General features: G+C 38.0%; 1 protein-coding gene across 7 annotated transcripts in view; it reads left to right on the forward strand.

Moving 5' to 3' along the window:
• Positions 1-15,096: 15,096 nt before the first annotated feature.
• ETV1 (ETS variant transcription factor 1) overlaps positions 15,097-23,317 on the forward strand; it is a 90,847-nt gene continuing 82,626 nt past the window's right edge. Inside the window, exons 1-5 of one of the 7 annotated variants that reach the window (XM_087861016.1) lie at positions 15,966-16,445; positions 16,544-16,740; positions 16,854-17,012; positions 17,841-17,928; positions 19,318-19,365. In XM_087861016.1, coding sequence (XP_087717142.1) covers positions 16,968-17,012; positions 17,841-17,928; positions 19,318-19,365 — 181 coding nt within the window. In that variant the 5' untranslated portion in view covers positions 15,966-16,445; positions 16,544-16,740; positions 16,854-16,967. Of the gene's footprint in view, positions 15,456-15,965; positions 16,446-16,543; positions 16,741-16,853; positions 17,013-17,162; positions 17,359-17,840; positions 17,929-19,317; positions 19,366-19,389; positions 19,882-23,317 lie in introns of those variants that run through there. The other 6 variants (XM_087861017.1, XM_087861020.1, XM_087861018.1 and 3 more) reach the window with 6 other exon arrangements.

Below are 23,317 nucleotides of genomic sequence, written 5' to 3' on the forward strand. Positions count from 1 at the left end.
ATTGAGTCAGTTTCTGAAGAAGATAAAACTTGAAGAAGTTACTGGGAGCTGCTATTTTATATTATGACTGCTTTTTAAAAAATTTTGTTCATGGATCTGATAAAATCTAGATCTCGAATATTTTTAAGCTCAAGCCCCTTGGACACTGCAGCTCTTTTCAGTTTTTGCTTATACACAATTCATTCTTTGCAGCTAATTAAGCTGAAGAAACCTGGGAATAAAGTTTGAAACAAGGTTAATAAAGTTATTTGCCTGGGGAGAAAAAAAAGTGTGGAAGAACAGAAGAGACTAAGAGAGAATAATGAAACATCTAAGCAGTCCTGTCCTAACACAAGAGGGGACTCAGCACTTTCCAGGACCCCACACCTGCATGGGCCTTCATTTGTATTTTTCTCCCAAAATATTATTTTATCTTGAAAATATTGAGGATTGGCTTGCATATAAATGTTTCAGTTCTTCTTGAAAATGCTCATTTATCTGAGATTCTTCTTTAGAACCAATGATATGTACAGCAAATTAATTGGAGGTTAAACTTAACATTTCTTTCCTACATCCTGACTTGTTTCTCCCTACCTCCCGGACCCCTCCCACCTTTTTTTTTTTTTTTTTTTTTTTTTTCAGTAACAGCTAAATTGGTAATACAAATTAAGAAAGGATTTATGTTCATGGATATTAGTGAGAGAATGGTGAGAGAGATAATTTTTTTAAAAGATTTTTTATTTGAGAGCGAGAGTGAGTGAGAGCATGAGCAGGAGGGAGGTTCAGAGGCAGAGGGAGAAGCCGACTCTCCACTCAGCAAGGAGCCCGATAGCAGGGCTCCATCCCACTAGGACATGACCTGACCAAAGGCAGACGCTTACCCGCCTGAGCCACCCAGGCGCCCCAAGAAAGATAATTTTCTAATGATAGAGTTTTTATTTATGTTGTAGGATTTCCTTAGTGTTCAAGTTTCATATTTCTTTACACACTTTGAATCAAGGGAGGAACAGGAGACCACTGTAGTCTCCCTATTGACTGCTGTCACTCGACAGAGTTGGAACCGTGAGCTGGATTCCCAAAAAAGGTGGCGGTAAAAAGGGAGAAGTGGAAAAGTTATGAAGAAATAAATTTTATTATTTATTACATAGCCACCATTATTAAGTATATCCTTAAATGGTTATTTAAGCCAACAATAGCCTTGTAAATTACATGCTAGTTTTAATCTATATTTCAGAAGTATGGAAACAGGGCTTAGAGAGATCAAACAGCCTGGCTAGGATCACACACAGCTATTAAGGCCCAGAAGCAAGCTCTGGAATCAGGCAGCCCAGCCCCAAGAATGTATCCCCTCTCAGTGTCTTCTCTCCACAGAATCCGACACAGCTTTATTATTATTATTTGTCTTCCTAGGCAAGAAGCAGCTCGCTTCCATTCAGAAAAATTTCAGCTGTGATATCAAATTTTTTTAAATAATCAAATAAATGTGTGTATCATCTCGGGGCAAGTGAATGTGACAAGCATTGATCTGCCTGACAAAAGATAATGCTTTTTATCCTTTTATCAACACCGTGATGTAGATATTCTATTTTCCCATTTTGCAGAATAAATGAGGGTGCAGAAAAGTAAAGTAACTTACCTCAGGTCACACATCTGCTAAGCAGAGAAGCTACGATTTGTACCAATGCAGTCTGGCTCTAGAATCTTTGTTCTTAACAGGGGCTGACTTATCCATTAGGCATATAGATACAGTGCCACGGGCCCACCATATTTTAGGGGGTCACAAAAATGTTTCAGTTTGAATTTCCTCTAAAATCAGAAGTAAAATATGAATATAATAACATTGATTATATAATAAATATAATGAATATAATAATATTGAATAATATTAATATAATAATATAATAATATAATATAGTAATGATTCCTTATGCCAACAAAAACAAAATATAACAATAAAGTTATATATATATTTTAAATTTAATTTTTTAATTAAATAAATTTATATATATATATATATATATATATATATATATATATATATATATAATTTTTTTTTCAATGAAGGAAGCAGTCCATGAAAGCAAATATATTCAGGGCCCACAGATGTCAAACTACAGCCATGTTCTTAACTGCTGTGCTATGCAGCCTCTCATTAATAAATAAAGTTCACAGACACTCATTCTTCGGTTTAGCTGTGGAAATAATTTTCTCCCACAGCTACCTACTTATTATTTACCACTCTTCCTAGTTCCCAGTTAATGGCATTCCATCTACTCTTCCCAACCAAAAGGGATTAAGAAATATGAATCTTCCTTTCCACGCAGATTTCACTCATTACTGCTAAACCCCATACTCAGAATCATAAGAGAAAGTGCTTGTAGACAATAAAATGTAGCTGAGGTCAATTTCACAAAACATAAGACTGAGGTCAAATTAAGTTATTTCACTAAACCTCACTAATTCAGTGGAGAGCCATATTTGGGGGTAGGGGTTAGAGATTGATGACATAGATCTGAAAAAACTATGAAAATCAAAAGGTAGTTTAAATGTTGCATCCTGATCTTTACCGATGTCAAGCCTTGTTACAGTCTACATTTACTTTTTTGTGTGTGTGAATATCCATGTTTTATTGGAGAAATAGTGCTATATTATATTCCAGAGTTCCATACCCTTTAAGTGTTATGTAATATGCAGTGTATTGAGGTATGTATTTCTTTTCTGTGCTCTGAAAAATAATGAGGGTTTTAAATAAGAGATTGAGGGCCCATACTTTGGTTTGGGGATTCACGTTAGGAGAGTGGTTCCCCACTTCTCTCTCAAAAGTCAAGTGCCTATACAGTAAAATCTTTTCACAAGTTGTTATGGGCTGCATATTTATGTCCTCCCCAAATTCATATATTGAAACCCTGTCCACCAATATGGTGGAATTAGGAGGTCAGGCATTGGGAAATAAATAGATTAAGTCAGATAAAGCCCTCACGAATAGGATTAGCATCCTTATAGAAGTTGCAGGACTGCTGTCTCCATCATCTGCTGTGTGAGAATACAAGAGAAGTAGGGAATTTGTGATCCAGAAGAGGGCTCTCCCTGGAATATGGCCATGTTGGTGCCTCGATCTTGGACTTGTATTCTTAATGTTCGTAAGTTAGCCAGGGCATGTTTGTTTTAGCAGCTTGAGGAGACTAAGGCACCGACACACATACATACGTATGTACTACATGGGTAGTATGAGATCATAGTAGCTAATTTACAGAATTTTCTCAAGTATATGCTCTTTGGACTTTTAAAATGTTTTGTTAAAATGTATTCTTCCTTCCTTTATAAAAGAATTTTACAGTCAAAGGTAGTATTTCCCCTCTCCAGTGATATCCACCAGCCCCCACCCCTGCCTTTTTTGTTATTCTTGGGTTCTTATCTGGCAAAATAAAGACTGTTAGCTTTATGTTAACCCTTTTGTTTTGTTTTAATTTTACCAATCCCCAATCAGACCAAACTGATGAACTACTCAAGAACCCTCAGCTCTTTATAAAGGATGCTCTGGTATTCTAAGTGATGAGCAATTTCTCCTTTTTCCTGAATGAGCTCATTAAGGCTCTAGGTGCCTGAGAGACTGATTGCCTTAGGGCACTACGGAAGAAAAACAAAAACAGAGATGCAAGAAGGGGCCAGGGGCAGCGGTGTGGGTGCAGGGAATCGTTTCATCATATTAATCGATACCAAGTTTCTCCTATTCTTGTTATAACCGTTTCTTAGAAAAGAATGTCTTTTATGTCCACATGGTGATATTGAATCAATAGAATTAGTAGCTAGTGGTAGACTCCTGCTGCTTTGCTGCTTTGTTTTTGCTCAGGTAATTTACACAAGAATTTCACCAACTCTAATCCATAGAGATTTAGTCCTACACAATGTTCCGCCAGGGAAAACTATTAGATGTTCACATACTTGCGTTAGGTTTACTCTGTCTCAACCCCATCCCCCCACCATCCCCATCTCTAGGTGGCCCTAAATCACCTCCACTGAAATTTAGTTCACTGGGGACATTAGCATATGAAAGGCTCTGATAAGTGCCAAAGGGTTATTTATTTTATTTTAAATTGACTTAATTTCATTCAACTCCACATTTCTCAAACTTTCCGCAGCAAACCCCTCCCTCCCCCCAGATGACAGCTATTAGTTTTCCAAGATAATATCCTTCCCTCAGGACAAACTTAGAGAAATTAAAAAAAAAAATTCCCATCCAATTTTTTATAAATTCTGAGGAAATCGTCTACTTTACTCATCTTAGGTTAGTGGGCTACCTGTGATTTCCATGACTACTGAAAAAATAATTTTACATGAGACTAATTGCAAAGCAGATCAATTTTTAGAATAAATGTCCTCGAAAATGTCTCTTTAATTTCCATTTAATTGGAACAGATTCATTCGCCGTCCTTATTCATGCAAAACTCCCATTGACATCACTTAGTTCCAAACTAAATTAGGTAATGTAAATGATAAAAGCAAAATCACTGCACGGAAGCAAGAATACTAGGCTCATTCTGTGGCTCACAACCGCAAAAGCTAGCAGAAGGGGACTCGGCAAAGCCAAGCCTGTGATCAAAACACAGAGGGGCAAGACCCTAAGCGAAAGCATAAACAAGGGAAAGTAGAATTTGAGGGCCTGTCATGGCCATTCTGAAACAGGATTTATAGAAGAGAGTAAAAGATTCCAGCTCGCCTTGATCATACTTCTAGTGAACTGTATTCACTCGTGTGTGTGGTGCATGCTTAGTTTGAGGCAAGTTCAGTTCTAGGCAGGCTTGTCAATAAAATAATTGTGAAGACCCCCGGTATCCACCCTCCTTTCCAGAGCTTACATCCGGTAGTAGGCAGAGGTAGAGAGAGGAGGGGTCAGGAAGCAAACAAAAACTAGGGACACATATATACACAAGTAGGAAAATTTTAAGCTAAATCCTATGATGAAAATAAAACAGATTAATATGCTAGAGAGAGAATGAGTTAGGAGAAACATGGGGAGATGTCATGAAAGGCCCCTCCAAAAGGGTGTTTTGCTGTTATTTTATCTCTAAGTTTATGCTTTCCATTTGCTTGGGGGTGCTATATTATCTGTGTATTTCTCATATAATACAATGCCTGGTACACTGTGGTAATGAATGCTGAATAGAGAATTTAATAGGGGGAAATAAATTTAAACTTCGGCATAAGGGATTTAGTTTAGCTATTATTAGACATATCTCAACCCTGAGGTTAATTAAATCCCTAAATGGTATTGTTACTCGAAGTTCTGGATTTCCTTTGTGTCTTAGTCTGCGCAGGCTGCCATTACAAAATACTACAGAATAGGTGCCTTAAATGACTGAAATTTATTTTCTCATTGTTCTTAATATTGGAAATCCAATATCATGGTGCCAGCATGGTCATGTTCTGGTGATCTCTCTTCATGGATTGGCTTTTCACTGTGTACTAACATGGCTTGCTTGTGGAGAGAGGGAGAAGGGGGAGGGAAGAGGATGAAAAGGAGAGGGACCTTTGGGGCGGAAAGGAGGGAAGAAGAGAGGGACTGAGGGAAGGAATGGGGTCGGGGGTGGGGGGGAGAGAAATCCCTTTCTCTTTTTTTAAAGCCCCTAATCTGTCTTGGGGCCCCACTCTAACAATCTAATTTAACCCAAATTACCTCCCAAAGGCCTCATCTGCCAATGCTATCACATTTCAGTTTGGGCTTCACTATATGCGTTTTGAGAGCTATACAAATATTAGGTGCCTGGAACATTGTTTTAGCAGCTTTAAAAATAGGATGTGTTTACTAAATCTTTCAAGTCATCACTCAATTATGAGTAGGAATACAACCATGAATAAGATAAAGTCCCTGTTGCCCTAGAGCCTTAAGTCTAATTGTGGAAGCCATTTTGAATAAATTAGAATGATAAATCTGTTCACTCTGTGATAGTTTGGACATTTTAAGAGAAAAAAGTCCTTATAGGGGTGCTTGGGTGGCTCAGTAGGTTAAGCATCTGCCTTAGGCTCAGGTCGTGATCCAGGGTCCTGGGATTGACCAGGGAGCCTCCTTCTCCCTCTCCCTCTGCCCCTTCCCTCCACCTCCTTCCCTGCTTATGTTCTCTCAAATAAGTAAATAAATAAAATCTTAAAAAAAAAAAAGTCTTATAGAGACCTCTAAATGGTCCCCAAATGGTCACAGCCTTCTGATAGTCACAGCTTTGTGCCATCCCTCTCTCACATTGTATTGGTCTGTGTGACCAATAGCACATGGTAGAGCTGATGGTTTGTCACTTCCAAGATTGGGTAATAAAAGACCGGGGCCTCCATCTTAACCTTTCTGTCTTTTGGATTATTTGCACTTGGGAAGTCATGTCATCAGCAGCCCTACCGAGAAACCTGCATGGTGGAAAAACTGAGCTGTATAGCCAGTAGTCACAAGGAACTGAGACTGCCAACCACCACATGAGCAAACTTAAAAGCAGATTTCCCTCCAGATGACTGCGGCTCTAGCCCACAGCTTGACTACAATCTCAAAAGAGACCCTGAGCCAGAAACACCCAACTGAGTTGCTTCTAGATTCTTGATTGATAGATACTGTGAGATAATAGTTGTAGATTGATTTAAGCTGCTAAATTTGGAGGGTGTTTGTGACTCAGTATAGATAACTAATGAGGGTCTTTCATTGCAGTTAGTTTGAGAAACAATGATGTGGAGTATTGTTGACAATTAGATATTGAAGGCTTAAGAATTAACAAATTCTTATTAAATATGGCTGGATGTGTTGGAGGATAAGACCAGTTATGGCACTGATATCAAACTAGGTGAGCGACCGATGCGTCTTCCTGATGTAAGATTAAATTATCCAGAATCCAAGCACTAATATCTCCAATATCGTCACAAATGAGTCAAATAAGAGAGCTATTTATAATGAATGTCATGGCCTTTTCCTCTATTTTAACTGATAACACTTGTTATTTTAAGAATTCTGAGTAGATTTCAGTAGGAGGGGGTGTGAGAATGTGTGTATATATGGAAAAAAATATCTGTTTTAACTCTAAATGCAAAATTATTTTTAGGTCTCACCCTATACACATACCTGAGGCAATGGGGTTCTGCTTCCTGAATACCTTTCTGATAATGCCTTCCTTTATTGACTCAAATGATACCCATCTTTCCTAACAAAGGTAAGGCTTTCATTCATAAATAACTTATCTTCTGGGTGGACTATGTTGCCCCGAAATATATTTGATAAACCAATAAGCATTGATAATATTTGACAGAATAGAAACAGGGAGTAACTTCAATTTGGAATATAAAAGTGAACCAAGAATAAAAACCTGAGTTTTATTTAGAGTGTGTCATACAGATACAAAGAAGATTTGTAGCTTTCTTTGATGTGCTTACATGAAATGCCTGTAGTCAAACGGCTATTTTTAAACTTGAGAAGGAATTCAGGACAAAAGGAACATTTTAAATATAAAAGGGAATTCAGGAAGATCACAAAGAAGTGAAATCACTATTACAAAGTTCAAAGACACATTGTTCTTCAAATACCAAGAAGCTGACTTAAGTATGATTGGTGACCCTCATTCAAGGAAGACTTTCTAGGTTTCAAGGAAGTTATGGACATGAGGCCATTCTTTTGCCCCCTTTTCAGAAACTGCTCTGTTTTGGACAACTATTCTGTTTTACTTTCTTGAGATTAATTCCTCTGTTGTGCATTCTTGTCAATTCTTTCTCTCCTTCAACTACTATGCTAGACTTTTTGAACTCAATAATGAGATCTTAAAGGCAAGATCACTGGCTTGTTGTGTCAGGCCTCAAGTCAGCCAAACCACCAGAGAGCAGGGGGAGGGTTCTGGCGTGTCAGTCCCTGTCCTGAGTAGGGTAAATATTGGAGACCAGGAATTGGCCCCCACATAGATGGCAAGGTAGAAAATTGTTTTAAACATGGGTAGGAAGTCAGGCTGAGTGTTCCCAGGTGTCAAGGACATTTCTAAAAGTCATCTGGAAGGTCATAGAGATATAACTATGGCATCAGTGAGGACTAAGAGTTGAGATCTGTCGTCTGACGTTAGAGAAAAGTTCCAACAGACAAGGAAGGTGACTTTTATGGAGTACCAACTCTACGGTTCAAATACATTAGCTCATTTCTTCCCCACAGCAATTTTGAAAAATAGATTTTATATCCATTATATAGATGGGGAAGGTGAGACTTAGAGAAAATGATTTGGCTTGTGGTGGAGCCAGTATTCAAATTCATGACTCTCTGATGCCAAATCCTCGTTCTCCTATACTGTTTTTTTCTCCCTACCTGTGGTTGAGTTCAACACAGCCATTGATTAAAAATAAGAAAGTCAGGGGATTGCTTTCATAAGGGTTCTAAGGGCTTCACGTATAAACCCTTCATTTAATACATTTTAAAAAGTCATATTTGTACAAACTATGATTCTGAATTACATATTTCAGATTCTTTGCTTCTGGCCACATACATATCGCTGCCTTAGAAATCAAAAAGAATGTTTTTGTTTTGCTTTTTTTAAAAATGAGACAAACCTACAAATATGAGAAATACATTCAGTTGAGTGCAGCTTTTAATTTTCTTTTTGACAATAATTTTAAGAGCAAACTTATCCCAAAGCCATTTCAACTCAGGTAGCCCTTTTCAATTGCCAGTAAACTTTTGTCTGTTTTCGGAAAGTCATTGCTCATTACATTGCTTAAATATTTGAAATTTGTTTATATTTGTAGAGCAAGGCAGTTCAGCATACTATCCATTTACTGATTCTTTCATCCTGCAACAAGCATTTAACGCCTTCTATATGTCAATGACTAAGGACACAATTGGTAATCAAGATCCTTAGGAGTTTATCAAATGAAAGACACTAAGAAACATTTACACATAATTTAGAGCTATGGAAAAATGTCAGCTTTGAGAGCCCATGAGGAGGAATTCTCCTGATTCTCCTTTGGGAATCTTAACTGAGTAAAACAAACTCTTTCCAGGAAGACTTTCTAGAGGAGGTGCCTTGGGAAGCCAGCCTGGAAATACTATTCCTCCCAATGTCTAATACACGTAAAAGGTTAACTTGTTAGTGATTTAGAGTGTTCTAAATCAAGTTGTGTCCCAGAAGAATAAAATTTCATTTCCTAGAATGGACCTTAGAACCCTTTTTGCCTTTGTTAACTAACCCGTCTTTTACATTTGAGGAAAGCATAACAACCGTATCTTCATTTCTTATTGTGGTCCAGAAGACAGCTATAAGGAACTTTGTTGGTATTTTGCTGTTTTTATTTTATTTTATTTTTTATTTATTTTATTTTATTTTAATTTTTGCTGTTTGTTTTAAAGTTACCAATGCCATGCTTTTGGTTTTAAAAGAAATGTAAGGTGTCCCCTTTCTAAAGGAAAGTAAAGGATTTGTATTTTGTTCTTTGCTTGTTAATTATTCCAAATTATGTATGACTTAGAAGTTATGACCCCTGGCCACCTACATGTATTGCTGTCCTACAAACGGAAACTTCTTCTGTTCTTACAAAACTAATTCTAATTTAAACTACCAATTTATTCATTCTTCCAATGGATTAAAAAACGTGACTATAATACATGCATATTGTACTCAACCATTCTAAGTACTAGAAGAAAAATTCAGTTATCTTCTACTTCACATGAATCAGATCTACTAGAGGTACAAGTGAATGAAAATAAAAATGGATGTATCCTTTCTGATGATAAAAAAATCAACATGTTTAGGTAAATATAGTATCTATAGAAAGAAAAAAGAAGTATAGATATATATTGTACATGCTCAGTGGGGGTGATATTGCTCCCAAGTATTGAAAATTGATTCTTGGACGGATGGATGTTAGGTATTATAATAGTTTGTGACTCTCCAAAGAATTACAGGACATGAACAGATATGCAGTATATCTTTGATATTAAAATTTAATGGGAGAAGGGCAGTTAGGAACAAAAAATGTCCGAAACGTTCATTAAGGGGAAATAATGAAACAGTGTTGAGAAACACTGGTATATATGTACGTATATATATATGTGTATGTGTATATATATATATATATGAATTTGTATATGTGTATATATGTATACCTTTATGTGCGTTATTTTCAATTTTGAACAAAAAGAGGATATATTATCTCTTTATTCTGTCTCATGCTTTTTTCACTTGACATGATTTGTCACATGTAAATCAGGGTTGACACATTCAAATGCTTACATGGGTCAGCTGGGTAACATGAACAAGAAAAACAGGGATTGGGAAAGAATGTGGACCATAGCAATATTGAGAGCCCATGCTCCTTTATCCTTCATCCTTTAAGGAGTAGCAATGTTCAGCTCCAGCTAATGGTAGCAGTGAAGGAATTTGGACTCAGTGTTATTATATTCTCTGATTTGTCAAGCAGTACTGGAAATCTGAATTTTAGAAGTTGACCGTGATTTCCCCATGAGGGTCAACATTATGTGGGTCGGGTCAAGCCAAACATATCCTTGCTAATAAACATGCAGGCCTCCCTTTGGATTTTAGTAGAAGTCCAATCCGGGGTTTCTTAAGAAAGATTCAGAAACCAGTCACAACAAAATCCCCTGCAACAGAATTTGTATGTGATATGTTTGCTGGGCCCCAGCTGAGGCCTACTGAGTTAGAAACTCTACGGATCTACCCAGGAATATGAACTTTTAACAAGGAGTTTCCTATGCAATCTCAAGTTTGTGAACCAAGGACTTTGCATACTTTTTAACAGCTACACAGCCAGAATTGAACTCCAAAGCATGAAACTCTCATACTTTGTTAAAACCATTCCCTTATTTATACCACGTCTTCTTTATCCATGCATCAATTAATTGATGGATACTAGGCTGCTTCCGTGGTTGGACTATTTTAAATAATGCTGCTATAAACATAGGGGCGCATGTATCCCTTTGAATTAGTGTTCCTGTATTCTTTGGGTAGATACCCATAGTGCCATTGCTGGATCATAAGGTAGCTCTATTTTTAACTTTTTGAGGAAACTCCATACAGTTTTCCACAGTGTCTGCGCCAGTTTGCATTCCCACCAGTCATGCACCAGGGTTGCTCTTTCTCCAAATCTTCCCCAACACTTGCTGTTTTTTGTGTTGTTGATTTTAGCCGTTCTGACAGGTGTGAGGTGATACCTCATTGTGGTTTTGATTTGCATTTCCCTGATGATCGGTAATGATGAGCATCTTTTCATGGGTCTCTTGGCCATTTGTGTGTCATCTTTGGAGAAGTGTCTGTTCATGTCTTCTGCCCATTTCTTGACTGGATTATTTGTTTTCTGAGTGTTGAGTTTTATAAATTCTTCATATATTTTGGATAGTAACCCTTTATTCTATATGTCATTTGCAAATATCTTCTCTCATTCCATAGACTGCGTTTTAGTTTTGTTGATTGTTTCCTTCATTATGGAGAAGCTTTTCATACAATGGAGTCTTATTTAGCCATAAAAAAATAAATAAAATCTTGCCATTTGCAATGACGTGGATGGAGCTAGAGAGTATAACACTAAGCGAAATAAGTCAGAGAAAGGCAAACACCATATGATTTCACTCATGTAGAATTTAAGAAACAAAACAAGTAAAGAAAAATAAATGAGAGACAAATCAAGAAACAAACTCTTAATTATAGAGAATAATTGTTACCAGAGGGGAGGGCTGAGGTGGGATGGGTTAAATAGGTGATGGGATTAAAAGAGTGCACTTGTGAAGAGCAGTGGGTGATATATAAAAGTGTTCAATTACTATATTGTACACCCGAAACTAATATAGCACTGTATGTTAGCTACTGGGAGTGAAAACAAAAACTTGAAAAAAAAAACCATTCCCTTATTGATGGGTATTGAAATTGCTTCTAAATTTTTCCCTCTATAAATAATACTTCAACAAATGTCCTTATGCGCATTGCTTTTATTTTTATAGGGTAGATTCCAAATCCGATTATGGGGGGTCTAATTTTAGGATCCAGTAGATATTGTAAAATTACTTTAAAAATGTTGCATAAAGTCACATTCTGACCAGCAATATATGTGAGTGTCCTTATCCCAACATTGACATCCGTGGGTATTAAACATTTTTTTTAACATTCTTTATTTATTCTTTTAAAAATTTGTTAAAAGATTTTATTTGACAGGGAGAAAGAGCACAAGCAGGGGGTGGGGCAGGCAGAAGGAGAGGGAGAAGCAGACACCTTGCTGAGTAAGGAGCCCAGATGTGGGGCTAACATTTTTTTATTTTTTAAATGCATAATATCCTGACTTCTAGTGCAGTTAAGAATTTTTTAATCACGTGTTGGCATTTCCTCTTCTTGGGGAGTTTGCAGATATCCCCAAGCTTACAATGGCACATTTGAGGGTGGGAGCCAAGACATTCTACACAACATCAGTTTCTTTGATACCCTTCGCTTCTTCCTATGCTCCACCCTCCCATCAAATCCCTGCTTTTTCTTCTCACAGGGAGTCCACTAAGCTACTAATTATCTTTCACCATTCTGGCAGGTCTTTAAGTTTTCTTTTGGAATTATAGTCATCTGTTTATTTCCTTTGCACATTTGGCGACTTAGTAGTCGATTTTTCTCTTACCTATTTGATGTAGCCCTGTGCAAGCTAGGCCATTAACAATTTGCTTTATATAATATTTTATTTTATTTTTTTTAAAGATTTTATTTATTTATTTGACAGAGATAGAGACAGCCAGCGAGAGAGGGAACACAAGCAGGGGGAGTGGGAGAGGAAGAAGCAGGCTCATAGCGGAGGAGCCTGATGTGGGGCTCGATCCCAGAACGCTGGGATCACGCCCTGAGCCGAAGGCAGACGCTTAACCGCTGTGCCACCCAGGCGCCCCTATATAATATTTTAAAGCAACAAATTATAAAAGTTATCTTACTTAATAATCAACCCAATTTGAACAAATTTTATTTAATTTTAATCATATTAGTAATTTAAAACAAGCAGTATCCTTTTTCTTTTTTTCTGCTTTTAGAAACTCACTTCATTTACCATGCATTTTCAGTATAATGCTATAATAAGTTAACTGCAGAAAAGCCACTAATGAATATTATTTTATTTTATTAAATAACAGCAAAGGAACTGCAAGGATTTAAGTAGCTTATATGAAAGTTAAAAACTTTCCAAACTTGGATATGGATTTTTTTTTAAGGGGGAGCTTTCTCTCAAGAGCTCCTATTTCAAAACCCAAATGGGATTTCAAAATACAAGTAAATAAATGTCAAAGCCTCTTGGCCTCTGCTCTGCCATTCTTTGCCTGAAATCCTGCCAAAATGAAATTTTCCATTCAAGGACTGGCATTTACTAAGTTGATTTTTTTAAAGACTCACTTTCAAAAGTAGTGGAAATTCTGTGCAACTTTTGACGTTCCTCTGTGGATAGAACAGCTGCCTCTCTAGACATTTTCCACAATGGTAACTTTTTCTGAAAAATGAATTTTCAGTCCTTGCAATGTCTTCAGCATCTAGGTCTATTGGGTTTTTTCCCCAGTGCCAAGCACAGAAGATAAACAGCAGCCAAACTAAAAGCTAGTGCTTCACTAGGTATCACAGCACAAAAAGGAAAGAGAAAGGACAGAAGAGAAAGTGGGAGAAAGGAGCATGATCCAATAGTTCACTTGCTAGAGGGGCACATTTATCTCAGAAAAATTGTACTGTCTCAACAAAACTGAGCTGTAATGAGACTGACTGCTTATTCACATAACATCATTTTCAATTACTGTTAAGATCAAATAGTTGAGAGCCGAGTGCGTTTAAAGAATCCAAAGGCGGAAATATGGAGCCCCCTCACTACAGAGGAAAATCGGAGGATTAGGGCGCAGCTTCTGTTTGCCAGTCCAGTGTTGGTGGGGAGAAGAGGGAGTGCTTTTGGGAGCCCGTGAAAGTTAGAACTTGGGAAATGGAAACTAAAACTGTCAGCCAGAAAAATCCTGCAGTATTCCTAAATGAAACTCAGAAAGTTAACAAGAAAACTGGGATAAATTAAAGGTAAAATTGAAAACTACAGAAAGTTAGGTGAGAAAACTAAAATCTATCTGCAACTGAACTGTTTGCACTTCTGAAAGAATGGCTTGAGGCAGCAAGCAAGTTGCTAGTCTGTCTTTAGGCTTTCTCCCCACTCTCCTTTCCTCTTCCTTTCCTCTTTCGCAGCTTTTCTCGTAGGCAGTGCACTCTGAGATTTTCGCCCTGTGAGCCTTCCTTCAATTTCCGAGTTATTTCTTTCTTTTGCTCTTGTTCTCAGACCTAAGCCTCCTTTTTCTCAGAGTTTTTGTTCAGGGACGAATCATAGAGCAGGTAGAGGGGTAGAAAAAAGTTTTTTGGTTTGGGGAACTTGGGCCTTTGTTGTGTCATTTCCCCTGCCCCTCCACGCCCCCAACCACGTGACCAGGAAAGGCCGGAATTTTGTGAATGGAGCCGAAAGGTGGCTGCAGGGGCGGGACAAGCTCCGCCCCTTCCCTGAAGCGGCCAATCTCCTAGCGGAGCGCTGCGGGGTGAGCAATAAACAACAATGGGCTGGGAACATAAGATACGTTATTGGCTGAGGCGAGAACCTCGCGGGGGCCTACCCTGAGGCTCCGCCCCCTCTCGGTTACCCTGGATACCCGTCAGGCTCTGGCCGCTGAGAAGGTCTTTGGAAACTGTTGCTCACGTTACAGAGGCTGGTTTTTCCCGGGAATGCTGGGCGGCGGGACACCCGTGCTATTGGCTCCTCGCCTGATTGCACCCTCTGAATGTACCCCTCAGCCTCACTATTCCGCTTGGAGAATCAGGCTGTGCCCGGAACCCCTTCGTGGCCGAGGTTAAAGTGCAGTTCCCGCCCAAAATGCTTGTATGTGCTCGCGTTTGCAGGGGCTACTTGGATTAACTAGTTTCAGGGAATGCATGGTGGGTGTCCTTGGCTGTCCACAGTTATTGGGTCTTTCCCCAGTAATACTTTTTCTGTTGTTTATTTAAAAATATATATATTTTTTTGACAGATATTTACCTTTCTAGTTCCCTCCATGGGTCCGGAATTGAGTCCTGTGGGCTCACACTCTCATTTAAATGCGTGTCCATCACGTTCCATTTAAGGAAGGAAACTTTCAAATAGAAATTGAGAACTCCAGCACGTTTCCCTACGGGCGGAACAGCTGCCGGAAACGTCCTTTGGGCTCCAGCTCTGGTCGCCATCAGGATCACAAGTGAATTTCGACACCACAAAGTCCCTGGTCTCATCCCCACGGCCTCCCCATCCACTGTTGGGCCGAGGCTGCTTCCTAAGCGACTTTTTAGAGCTCCAAGCCTCATAGGCGCGCCAAGGCAAAGTGGTTTCAGAGTTGCAGCCCACACTTTTTAACGTCCCGATCATTGTCCTTGAAACCCGAGCCTCATCACCGCTCGCCCCCAGCTCCGGGCTCTGGCGGTTTAAAAGCTGGAGAGGAAGTGAAAGCGTCAAGTACAGTAAGTGACACCCTCCGCCTCCGTGTGTACATAACAAAAGCTCAGGAAATGTGCGGGTCCCTAGGATATCCGAGCCACCCCATTCCCTCCCTGGTCCTCCCCACCTCCACAGTGGACTGGAAGCACCTTGTCCCAGTGCACACGTGGGACACATTTGTTTTTTATACTTTTCCTCACCTAGATTGCTCTGTGGTCCTGCTAAATTTCCCTCCCAACGCAACCGCTCCTAACAAGCAATTCCTCAGTTCCCAGGTGCTTTGGCTCATAGATTCTTTATTTTACTGTCCCATGAACGATAGGATCTTGTTTTACTTGAGGGTGGCCGTTAAAAAGTGGTGCTGGGTGTTGAAAAACGGGAAAATAATTTGGGCCAAAAGCTTAGTGGGAAGGAGTCTGTCGAGCGAGGTGAGCTCCTTATCAGATTAAAAGTGGGGGGGGGAGCTGGAGATCTTGAGAGAGAGGATTCGGGGGAGTAAGGAGGCGTGGGCTTGGTGGATCGCACTTCAGAGTATATACCCAAACCGAACAAAAGTGATTTAGGGAATCAGCCCAATAGTGGACGGAACACGCCAGTAAGGAATACTAACGACTCGATACACATGGCTTCAGTGTCCCGGACGCCTAAACAATAAGCCGCGCGTTAGGAAGGCAGTTGATTTCCTCTGTGGCGTTCGTAGGCTGTGGATACTGCGCCAGCCCGCGGAGCATCCGCTAGGAAGAGGGGCGCGAGAGATCCACGAGAAGGGGCAGCAAGCCGCCTGATTGACAGCTAGAAATCTGATCTTGTGAAAGAGACGTGGAGCCAATGGGAGGCAGCGATCCATCAGTTTGGATTGGAGGCCCCTGGAGGAGAAGTAGAGGAAAAACCACCGAATTGAGCTCTGTCAGAGGCGCTTTCGGCTTCCAAAGGGGAAGTGCTGGGCAATAATTAATGTTTTTATTAAATTTGGAGGGAATTTTTTGCAGCCGTTCGCCTAGCGTGGCCTTCAGGTGGGTCTTTCCAACAACTTTTTATGTCTCTCCAGATAATTGCATGGTTGTGGGTTGCAAAAACTATCCTTATGAAAGAGGTGTCTCCGTCTCTTTAGTCCCGTTAGGTGCAAAGCAAGTCTCGTTGATCGCCATTGCTAGTTTTGCACACGTTTGCGAATCAGAGCTGCCCGGGGTACACCGACCGCGCAGGGAAACATCGAGAGTGTAAATAAATACATCGCCTCTTGTTCGGATATTTGCTACTGCCGAAAATATGTAAATTGTGAACTCTCTTGGCTCTCTTTGGATCCAGGTGAAGGAGGCGGTGTAGGGAGGGTTATTTTTGTGAATGGGACTGTCGGAGGGTAATTAGCTATGCAAATTCAAGAGCTTCATTCATGATTTTTTTTTTTTTTTTTTTTTTAGCCTAAAAGCCATCTTGTTCCCCTCTAGGTTGATAGAAGTCCAGATCCCGAGGAAATCTCCAGCTAAATGCTCAAAATATAAAACACTCAGCTGAGATTTGCGAAGAGCAGCAGAATGGATGGATTTTATGACCAGCAAGTGCCTTACATGGTCACCAATGTGAGTGATCAGTTCGAAAGTTGCTGTTTATAAACTTGACTCCAACGGGAGGGGGGGCGGGGGAGGAGGGAGAGAATGAGAAGGGAGGGGGTAAGGGGGCTGGAATTGCAGATACTTTATCTGCTTTGTTGCCACTGTAGGGCGACTCTGCTTCTAGAAGCCCAGTCTTCAAAATGAGCTTACCTTTCAGTGATTTGGATAAGGCATAGTTTTGTTTTTAAGACCCCCCCCCTTTTTTTTTCTGATTAAAGTGCCCAAGATGAGTGGAAGAGGAGATGGAGGGCAGCAGCAGCTGCTGCACTCAAAGTTTTTGGCTGGGTTTGTCTGCCACATTGAAAAGAATGAAGTTGAGACAAATGCTGACACTTTCTGTTTACATGGGGTGTTTTTGTTTCTTTTTTTATCGTCTCATTTTTTTCCTCATGTTTTTTATTTCACCACTCTATTTTTATTTTTTGTTTTGGGGGGTGGTATCAGAGAGAATGAAATTCACGGTATTTTAGTCTAGCTTTGATCCAGCTAAAAACGACTTTAAGTGTGATTGCTTAATGTTGTTTTGATGCTGAGATGCCATGAATATATGACTGATAAGTAGTCGTGTGTGTTACGCTTGGCGCTGGGAAGCAACTCTCCCTGGTTGTTGAATTTTCAGCCTAAGCTTTCACTGTCAAGTGAACGGTGAAAATGAGTATTAGAATTGATACTATGGACTTTTATTTTTCTATTTAGAGAGAGGATCCAGTAGACTTATGTATGCATGTGGTTTTTTGTGTGTATGACATCTGAGGTTTACATTTTTTTTAAAGGATTTTATCTTTCCCTTTGTAGAATCAGCGTGGGAGAAATTGTAACGAGAAACCAACAAATGTCAGGAAAAGAAAATTCATTAACAGAGATCTGGCTCATGATTCAGAAGGTGAGGTTTGATTTTGGGTTGAATCCCCCCTCTTTACCTATACTCCCCATCCTCATAAAGGTGAGGAGCACTTCAGTCTTAGCTTAAAAATAAGACTCTTTCAAATTACTGCATTTAACTGAGACTTTTACTTGGAGCAATTAACAATGTGACAGTTTGCATTGGAGGGTATTTTATGGCCCTGTCACAAACTAATGAAAGAAGGAAATAAAAACTTAATAGTGGCATCCTTCTTTTAATCATTCTTTTGTGTTTAAGTACTCGTGTCCATATGGCACATAACTAATCCCATACACTGAGGTAACAATTTTAAAATACCCAACGCGGTGGGACAAAGTAAGCAGCTAGGTATACTACTTAATTTCTCCTTTCTACTTTATTAGAAGTTAAAGGATGTAAATCATTGTTTGATTTCCCCTTCCCCTTACACTAAAACCATTTACTGTTATCAAACTTTTCATGGATGATTTTAATGACTTCAGGGTGAGGTCATAATATCTTGTTTATAGGCCTTCAAGTGTTCACTGAATCATAATTAAGGCCTAATTTATAATTAGAATACCTATTTGGGAAATTAGGTTATAGATTTTTTTTTAATGCACTGTTAGGAGGTCAATATATTATAAAGTATTCTAGCCATACGGGAGCATTCATAATGAACTTAATATACTTAGATTTAATTATCAAAGTTCAGTTTGCCATTTTGATTAGGCATGTTGAATTCTGAAACTTAACTCAAATCTTCATACATATTGGACACCCTCTCTCTCCCACTATGACAGAATACACAGTTTCGGACTTGATAATAAACAGGTGCCAGAGAATTATCTCACTTTGACTTTTGTAAATCTGTTAATGTAGAGAATTAAGATCTTGTATTTTAAAAGTTGTCCCTTTTAGTTTTGAGGCATTGAAACTCAAAACATACAGTGCTTTAAGAATTATACCATGTACTGTTACATCTTTTATATAAGGTTCAGAAGATAGAAAAGAAGGTGATTGTCAGCCTTTCTACTCTTCCTCTGCAAGAGTTGAGTCTATTTAAGAAAGGTTTACCCGAATAGACACACCTTCACCTTGGCCTTTTTGTGAATCCTAGCGTATGTGTGTTTAGTGTCCCTGAGCTTATTTATTGTTTGTTAAAAGGGGAAAATACTGCCTTCATTATTTAATTCACTAAAAGAATTTCTTAAAGAAGTGTTGCTTAATAGCCATTAAAATGGCAGGATTATTGAGCTATTTAAGCCATGAATCCTATTTTCTTTTTATATTGACTCCCCTCCCCAAATTAAATTGATACTTAATACCAATTTCATGACAAACATTTCCATTTAATGGAGCCTAAAGGTTTTTCAAATCTTTTGTTTATGTCTCTGACTTGTTTTTTAGAACTCTTTCAAGATCTAAGTCAATTACAGGAAACATGGCTTGCAGAAGGTAAGGCAAAAAATTGCTTTAAAAGGAGGGAAAAAGCAACTCTAGAAGGGGGGGAAAGTCCTGAACTTGCTGTCTTAATGTTCAGCCCAATTAATTGAGCTCTAAAAGAGCCACCTCATGTGTCATGCATACATTAGAGTCTCTGATGAGTTTGTCTTTGGGGAATCTGGGGCTGCACTACCCAGTGTCATCACAAATTACCAGGAGAAATTGCTTCCAGCTCACAATCACATCTGCTTTTGGCAAGAACTAATGCACCAAGACTTCAAGTTCTAAGCCTCTGTTCAGATTTTAATTGCAATTGATCAGGTTTATATTATTGTACCTCGAGAGACCTCCTAGAGCCAGAACCCGGCTTGCTGTTTCTTTTAGAGCAGCGCATATCATTATTTGGTGTTCTGGTGGAGGACTTTTCTGATGGCAGAAATTAGTTTCTCTGGGTTCATCAGGACGGGATGCTTCAAGATTTAAGTGCAAGTGTCTTCTTTCCACCTTGTTCACAACACAGAACGTTAGGTGTGTATCCAATACTTAGGAAATCTATGGCTTTAAAAGAAATCTTTGGGGGATTTGAGGATTTAAAGAAATGTTTTCTATTTGTTACTATTATGTGATATTTGCTGAAATTGATTTTTGCTTTTGTGTCACTTTTATTAGGATTTATTTAATACAGCAAAGTGACATCTAAAGGCATTACTCTTATTTTTAATTACCTTTTACTAAAATTGTGTGTTGCAATCTATTGTTATCTTTTATTGGGTGAAACTTTATTTTATAGGAACAATGAAATATTGCTTCAATACAGCTTACTATAACTTGAGAAATGCCTAATGTTGAGGGACTTCTGTTGCTGTCCACAATTTGAAATTTTTCTTTTCAATTTGTCATAGATGTGAAATATTACTTTTGTCCTATGATGTGTTTTATGGGAAATACAAAGAGAAAATTACATCTATTTAAGCATTGAGTATAATTTGTCTTTCTTTCTGTATTTTATCTGGGAAACACGCAATTTTTGGAACAGATTTTTAAGGTTGTTAGGAGAGACTCTTTAAATGGAACCCAAGTGTTGCTGTTGCTACTTTGAGCCAGACTGCAGTGTTTTATCGGTGGTCTTGCTTGCAGTTCATCAAGTTGCTGTTAGCATGTAAAATAAGTTTCTTTGTTTTGCTGATATTCTAGTTCTCCAAAAAGCTTTTGCAGCCGTTATAGATCTTTTAAGTTAAATAGCTCTTCTAGTAGCCCTTTGAAAGGGTGATTGTATTTGCATGTTCGTAAAAGGTAAGTATTCATGAAAGTTTTAGTTATATTTAAAGATCATTTTGCTTGTCTCTGTAAATGAAACTTATTGCAATAGATTACTTACTATTGCAACATAAACCATATATGCAAACCTAACTTTTTCAAGAAAAATGTGCACAGAGGTCGTTGTGTTAACTTTGATCTGTTAGTTTTGCAAAGTTGAAGGTTGTGAGGACATTACATTTATGAGGAAATTTGTTCGCTTCTCTAAAATAACTTGCAATAGCTATTTTAATTGTTCTCGAAGGTTAGTTCTTAGATGTTTAAGTCTCATTGATTCCAAGTCAGTGCACTTGCTGGCAGATTTTGCATGTGCATAGCAACTCTTTTCTGGAATTTTAAAGTGTGGATTCTGTGACAGACTCTTGCCATTTTACAATCAGTTTTAGTACAGTCTCGTACTTTTGACTTGTTTTGTTTATTTGTCGCTCGGTAAGTGATTTGAATAACTTATCCAAGTTAATCTTTTAAAACTGCGCTGAATATATTCTTACCCATGATTATTAACATACCTGTAAATCAGCTCTCAAGATTTAACTTTATATAAAACAAACCTAGAAAATGATGGATGAACATGGATGTTTACTTAGAAAATAATTCATAAGCTTAAATAAGTTAAGGAATTAATCCTCGGAGTGTTTTATTGAATACCCAGGTGGGCGACTGTTTACAGACTATGGATAAGACTGCATTTTAGAATAATGTAAACAGTTTTCAAAATAGTTTACATTAATTTATCCTATCATGATATAAGCAAAATATTGTTAATAGGACTTTTAAAATCTAATAATGGAGAGTTCTTTTTTTTTTTTTTTACTACTTGTTAATAGACTGCATATTTATTTTTATTTTTAGCAATTCTGTATCATTATATTATTTGCTTTGGCATTTTAACTTGACTTATCCCACGTCTTGAACTAAGAAGAGATCTTAAAATTACACTAGGTTTTTTGTAGCTAGATTTGTCCATTTCTGTCCTTCTGGACATCCAGAAGTTAAAACATTGCCAAATTGGCAGACTAGGGTCTGTTTATATATTTCTTTTCATAATGCTTGGTAGCCAAGAAAGTGACCATGGAATTTTTAAGTCATCTTGACCCTTTTAAAAAAGATCATTGGCAATTAACCAAGTTTCTCTCATGAGTTAGAATCCCACTGGGAAGTTAAACAGGTCTAAAAATCTTATTAGACGTGAGAGTCAAGTCGTGTCATATGAAAATCATGTTTTTAAAAAGTGATTAAAGCCCTGAATACTTGGGAAATGATATACACCAAGCTGTTTGTTTTTTCCTAGAAGAATTTTTATAAATTAGAGTTAAAGTGCAACATATGGATTAGTCATAGGTAAATTATTATGGATTATGAAATGTGTTTTATATCTAAGGACCATTCGGGGTACATAAGGCTGGACTATTTGAGGGCGAGGGTTGGAGCCAGTATTCTCAGTTTGCTGAAGTCCTGTAATTTGGGGCGATGCATGGAAATATATTTTTAATTTCCAAACGGGGATCAAAAATGTTTGTAAAGGATATAACTTTGTATTAGTGTCACTTTCTAAGTACTAACACTGCAATTTAAATATTTTTGACATATCTGCCACATTCAAATATATTCACACCTCATCCTAAAGAAAATTGAAAAGATGTTTTCAGTGACCACAGTAGCGCTTAAAAAAAAAAAGTGTCTATTTTAAATTTTGCCATAGCTACTTTATATTATAATTTTACTATGTACAATTCTTTATTGATTCTTTGTCTTTTGAGTTAGATTGCTGCTGACAGAAAGGCAATTTCAATTATTTGATCCCATGAAATAATGAGTTCATATATCAATCCTATCAGCATCGTGGTAACGTCTTATTCTTAACCCTCTGTTTTAAGTGGTGCTTTAGTGAATGGTGTCCTAAAAATTCATAGTTAAAATGGACCCTTTTGTGCGTGAGGGAGAGAAACAGAAGGATAGAAAATTGAGTTTCAAAAGGATTGCATTCTTCTAAAATTGCTGATTAGAGCTTACCTACTAACAACTGGAAGAGAAGTACTAAATTTCCTGTGTATCTAATATAAATGCGTAGCAACTTTTGAACATTGTTTTTGATGTGGATCTAGGTGTTCTTGAGGTCCCTTTTCATCAGTGAGAGTAAGGACGAAAGTCAACAGTGATTTGCTGCCACAGGGTAGGATGTTTTTCAATGGTGTTACATAGTAAGTCAAGTTTCCTGCTGCCCCCACACTTGAATCAAAGTTTTATCTCCAAGAACAACCTTTCTACACCAAAGGTTATTACTTCGTGCAGATAAGGCTTGTTTTCTTTTGTTTTGTGTGACCTTCAAATAATAGGTTGACTTAACTGTAGAGATGTCATTGTATCCTCTCCATTTACTTCAGAAGCTGATATTAAATTTACATTCAAAATAATTTCCTGTGAAGTTCCTTTAAATAATGTGTGCTGTTGTTACTCACTATCCATGTCATCTGCAAGGCACAGTAGTCATACTGTACTCATTTTTATTTTTCAAACAATTATACTGTTTCTCGTTAAAGTGGGGCATAAATTGGATATGTGCTCATTAATTTTTTTATGTGATATGGTAAGAGCTAAAGACTTTAAAAACTACATTATTTTATGTGGTTTACATGAAAAAGGAAAT

Source organism: Ursus americanus, chromosome 3 (genome assembly GCF_024610735.1).
Source record: "Ursus americanus isolate L20-20 chromosome 3, mUrsAme1.1.p, whole genome shotgun sequence".
Lineage (NCBI taxonomy): Eukaryota > Metazoa > Chordata > Mammalia > Carnivora > Ursidae > Ursus > Ursus americanus.